The following is a 5,695-nucleotide window of genomic DNA, read 5'->3' on the forward strand; positions in this document are numbered from 1 at the left end:
CGAGCACCGGGCCAAGCTGCTGCTGCACGCGGGAAATTAGTCTGCCTTTTCCGGGTATGTCTTTCGAGCAGGCCGCTGGAGAAGGTGTGTATGTTCCAGCAGGCGTCACATGTGGAGCAAGGGCGCCACCCGGTGGACAAATAAAAAAATTACAACTCTAAGGCCTCTTGTCCAAAGCAAAAGCGAAACCTAAGCCGTAACCCAGATATTAACGGTCATAATTCTGCAGTGAAAAATAGCGTTTATAAAGGGTTTCAATGGGGCACAAATCGACCACTAGGTCCGCGAGTGTAAGTTTGTCTGTAGCTTAGCCACTGAAGCTAATTGAAGGAAGTCGGACTTGAATTTTGAAATAAAATCATATCAAACTTTTTTTTGGAGAATTTGGCTATAGTCCATTCAACGCTGTGCAAATGGCAGGTAATCAAAATTTGAAAATAGCCACAAATCGACCCAAGACTCTCCAGGGGTTTTAAATGTAATAACTTTTGTTTTCATGGATGCCTGGAAGTTAAACTTTATAGTTACACCTGGTAAAGCAGCAATGCTGATCGTTTTATTAAAGATGAAAGAATTCATAAGTGATGCTGCAGTGTTGTTTGACCTGAAGAATACGGAGTTTAGGACCCAGATTATTCCTAGATTTAAGAGCATCTTAGTCCGACAAATATGACAATGACAACGGCCGCTTGCATGTTCTGCAAAAAAATGTGCTTTGTTGTGTATCTGACAAACACCAAACCAGTTCCACATCACGGAAGTTGCACCATTTTTACAAACCAATTCTGGTTCATCTGTTTCACTCAACAATCGGCCATGTGCATATAAAAACAAAGGCACTGCGCATGCGCGTTTTACTCCCATTCTATCGCGATATTTCATTTTCCTATCACTGCCTAACATTATACCGATATTACCGTGAACGGTATAATATGGCCCAGCCCTACTGGCAGGTACCAGAGCACATTAGTGAGAACCACTGAACAGAACGCCCACACAGCATTGCGGTAGATTGCGACGAGGAACAGAGGGAAATGCAGCTAATAAACAGACACAGGGAATGAGGGCAGGGAATGGGGAACACGGCTGGGTATAATCTAATTGACAGACAGGGAAAGGAAAACGAAACATGATGCAGCACACAATGATGGACAAGTGACTATCAGAATAAAACAGGAAGTACGAGAAACATAACAAAGCTGAAAGACTGAGAGACCCAGCAAGCTAGAGACAAGAGAAAGAGCTAGAGAGTTAGGGACAGGAGTGGGAGAGAGAGGGACACTGAGCAACCAGAAAGACACAGAGAGACAGACAAAGACAACTGGGGAAACAAAGGTAAATAAACATAGAAACAAGACTGACTTCCACAGGAGATGCTGAGGACAAGACACAGAGATGAAACAAAGACATAAATGGACCCTAATATCAAACAAGACACCATGAACTAGAAATATAGATAAACTCAGAGACACTCAAAAGAACTAAAGTCAGGACTAAATTCAATGCTTGAACTTAAATTGTCTTCTTAATGCAATGGTATGAAACCACAACAAAACTCAAAACACTAGGTTAAAAACGGGGGACCATGACGTACTGAACATCCACTTTCCATTCAAATGCAGCCTACAAGTGAAATTCACCTTGACACTTCACTATCAAGTCACTGAGCATTACTTTTATAGCTTTACACTTCACAAGTCCCTCAGTCATGGATCCAAGGCTATTTCAATCTAGAAATGGATCCAAGCAACTCTGGCTGCATCTCAAATAAATGACGCCATTTCCTTTAATGAAGACAGCAAATCTGTCAGAAAGCTTCCTTCCTCCACTGCTCTCCAGTCACACATGGAAAATTACCAAACTGTTGATCGATGGTTAACAGGTGCAGGCTAATTATGCTAATCATGGCAACAGCCAAATAAACTGATTACCATGTTCATTTAAATGACAGCAATGTTCCTTTGGTGGCTAATTAAAATAGGTTGGGAGAAAGGAAACGAGGCGGCTGGGTTCGGATGGAGGGAGGTGTTTAAATAAAAGCGTTCTCTGGGGTCTACTGTAATAAGCTGTATTTCATTGGTTTAATGATGTCATAATGAATTTCTAATGATGGGGGATGGGTTAGAGCGCAAAGAATCAAAGTGTGGCGATATGTGCATGAAAGCATACAAGGGCTTCACAAAACAAGCGAGCATAAGCCGAAGTTGGATGTGGCCAAAGGTGTCTTGGGATGAAATTACTTTGATTATAAAAAAAAGAAAAGTCGGTAGAAAACATCGAGTTGGTTATTTGCTTCATCTGTTTCAATACCAGCCCCGCTGGAAAGCGTAGCGGGGAGGTTTTGGAGGCACAATTACTTTGTAATAGCATTGGGCTCTTTTGGCCTTGAATCTCTCTGCCTGTGACCTGCGGAAAGCCATCATTAGAGGAAGAGATGGTGACCAGAGGCCAAGGGAGATGAACTCTGGGTCCCCTGGCAGCAAATGTGGAGGTATGAAAGGTGGATGGGGGCTGATTAATGTTTATAGAAGCTCTGCCACCAAAAAAAAAAACCCTCTCCCCAAACCCATCTGGTTTAATTCCACTCTTAAATTATAGCTTTCACTGTAGTTCCAACCAACCATTAGGGCTGTACTTAGCAGAATGCCCTGTTTGTTACTCTGATCCCAAGCATTTTCAACAAAAACTAGTACAGAAAGAAGGGAAGAATGAGATATTTTCACTGTATCCTATTCACATATTTAGGACCTCATTCATAATGTCCCATTGTTCTGTATCAGACTTGGACACAACATTTTTTGCGTCAAGGTAACAAAAGAGGATGGCTCATATAAACTGCATGAATAAAACGTCCCTCTTTATCTTCCGTTTATGAGGCATGCTCACTATTTAAATGTATGTCACATTAGTGGGGATCTGCTCAATTCAATATATTATAATGTGATGTTTGGCCCTTAATGGAAAATCAATAGTGAGACAAGCCTGCCACCACTGAGACCATACAAAAGCAATTTCTAAATTGACATATGGTGGGCCTATGTGATTGATTCTGACTGCCGTTGGATTTTAATACCATTCACTGAAAGCTCATTGACTCTCAGATATCGTCTTGTGGTTTATCTACAAACTGCCAAATGAGTCCTTGTCTCCTTTAACTTTCCTTTCATTCCTTTTTTCCTCTTCTTTCATTGGGCCTATATATTTCAGCCCACAGCAGGATGAGCGAGCGTGTTTAAGATCTGGAATTTAATAGATTAATGAGTAGATAACATTCCTCATTGTCATCATTCAAAAATTATGTAATATAGTTTATTCATACATCACCTCTACAGAATATTCTCCAGGCTTCAGTATAAATACAGCTTTTTCAATCAGCTGAAAGGCTACAGTATTAACATCACATAAACATGTACCACATAAGTCTTGGCACAATGGCATGAGCTGCCACCATCTAATTTATGAACATCATGCATTACATGCAGCCTGTTTTAACAGCCGAAAAGAAGCCAAGGCTCACTCTGTAGCCACACACGGTGCAGTCAAAGCTATTACATCTTCAGCAGCTGAAACCAACACGATATGTTGACCATGGCATGATTGTCTTGTTATACAACAGACACACTAGAGAAAACCATGGTTGCAGACTAGTATCTGATCAAAATTATTATCACAGGGCAACCACATTTTTTTTCTAGCCAAAGAGGTTGCCATCCCGTTTTTACTCTTTGACTAAGCTAACCAGCGAGAGATGCATGGAAAAAAGTCATATTTAAAAGCAGTGCTGCATGTTGATATTTTTAATGATATATAAACCTGGAGTTAAACCAGCTGATTTGATGATAAACTTTTTCAGGACCAGATGAAAGAAAGTAACCAGAAGTGTTTTCCCCCAGGTATGTACAACAGCTGGGTGCATCCTAAGGTATTCCCAGTTCTGGTAGAAAAATATAATCCCCTCCTGAGTTTTCTGGATCAACAAATTGGTAGAAGTGCTAAGATCATCTTCAAAGAAATCCTGATTTGATGTTAAACCACCTCGAGTGTTTTTCTTTCCTAGATGTCTGGCTGTCAAGCCAGGTACAAGGAGCCAACATGTAGCTTTGCAGTCTGCCTAAATTTCCACATTTAGGAAAGTCCTCTGAGGGTCTCTGGTTAACCACTAAATACGTTTTTAAAAGTCCACTTTAATATTGCACAAAACAAATGTTCATTAAACTCTTCATCAGCTAATACTATGCACAAGTGAGTCAGACATCTTCATTGTTGGGCCAACACACATATCCCACCTTACTGTAGGCACAGATTGCAGAATGTTAGGAAAGAGTATTGCACTTAACTCTCGTCACTTAGTGACACGAGATGAGATTGCTGACCCTGAGGTGCTACACACCAAATGCTCAGCTGAGCTCTCAGCTCCACAATGACAGCTAATGTAACCAGCTGACCAGTTTGACTTTGAACTACCTTTAAACTCATGCAAGCCTTACAGGCATGCTGCACCATAATGCACATGTCTTCTACACATGCTTTTCACATTATATTGAGGGCAAAATGAGTATTCATAAGTTCCAAACAAGCAGTAGTAACAGCAGAAGAAAAACGAGTATCATGTGATAAACGCAGCAAATTCCACATTTCAAAGCTGAAAAATGTCCAGACTCATAAAACTCCAGCCTGTAGAACAAGATCTAATCAGAAAAATGCCACATCTTGAATGTTGTAGCCTGATTGATATTATCAGAAACACAAGCAACATCATGTCTCTAAGTAGCCAGCGCAGTTAAAGTGGGCAGTACTGTTTCTGTCCCATGCAATGTCAAAGGACATTTTGGAGACTAAACAGCTGAACATGCATCCATGTTTTGTAATGTTTAACTCACCTTGCCAAAGTCTCTGACATCAAAGAGGTCGAACGGGTCAAAGAGTTCACTGTTACGGAGCCCAAACTTGTCATGACACACCTTCAGAAATGTCCGGATGTTCTTCAAACACAGGAACTAAAACCAGAAAAAAAAGGAAATAAATAATATCATTTAATTATAAATTCACAAAACAATATGAAAGCAAAAAAACAACAACACACTCACAAAAAAAAACACATCTTGGACTCATTTAGGTGTTTATCAACATGACTAAACAAGAAGTATGTTTTCCTTGGAAACATGTTGTCAGTTTAATATTATAATTCAGTGCCACAGCATTCTTGGAAATAGATAATTTCCTGGTTAATGATGGCCAGGCTGCCCCAGTTTATCCCTTCCCAATGTGTTTGTGTTGGTTTTCAGCACCAAATATGAAACTGATGATTGCTTCTCCTGAGTTTGATGGGCTGTTCCTCAGACTGAAATAAGGAGTGCAAAGAGAGGAGACAAGGTGTCCTTGGACAAGCCCAGCAGCAAAGACCTGCTCCGAGGTACACTCGACCTGATGGCTTCTGACATTTACCTCATACTGAAAGGTCTCAAGAGTGTCCAACAACAATTACACAAATTCCTTTTAAAATGCCATGTGCAACTTACAAATTTTACAGAAATGTGAATATTCCAATGTTCAGCGTATATACAGGTAGAGACACAGTCTTACAAGTCCATGCAGTTAATGATGTTGTCTCTGAATTGCTAGGAAAGCATTCAGCTTCTTAATCTGTTCATTTTTTTTTATATAAAAAGGAGGACCACACACACACACACACACA

At 40.3% G+C, this 5,695-nt stretch overlaps 1 protein-coding gene across 9 annotated transcripts in view; it reads right to left on the reverse strand.

Annotated features, from left to right (window-relative positions):
• Positions 1–5,695, reverse strand: part of vav2 (vav 2 guanine nucleotide exchange factor) — a 193,036-nt gene that overhangs the window by 133,974 nt on the left and 53,367 nt on the right. For all 9 annotated transcript variants that reach the window (XM_013908922.1, XM_005725627.1, XM_005725621.1 and 6 more), the window contains exon 2: positions 4,881–4,997. In XM_013908922.1, the coding sequence (XP_013764376.1) occupies positions 4,881–4,997 (117 nt within the window). The remainder of the gene's footprint in view (positions 1–4,880; positions 4,998–5,695) is intronic.

Source organism: Pundamilia nyererei, unplaced genomic scaffold (assembly GCF_000239375.1).
Source record: "Pundamilia nyererei isolate P.nyererei 1_Seehausen unplaced genomic scaffold, PunNye1.0 scaffold00016, whole genome shotgun sequence".
NCBI classification, from domain to species: Eukaryota; Metazoa; Chordata; class Actinopteri; order Cichliformes; family Cichlidae; genus Pundamilia; species Pundamilia nyererei.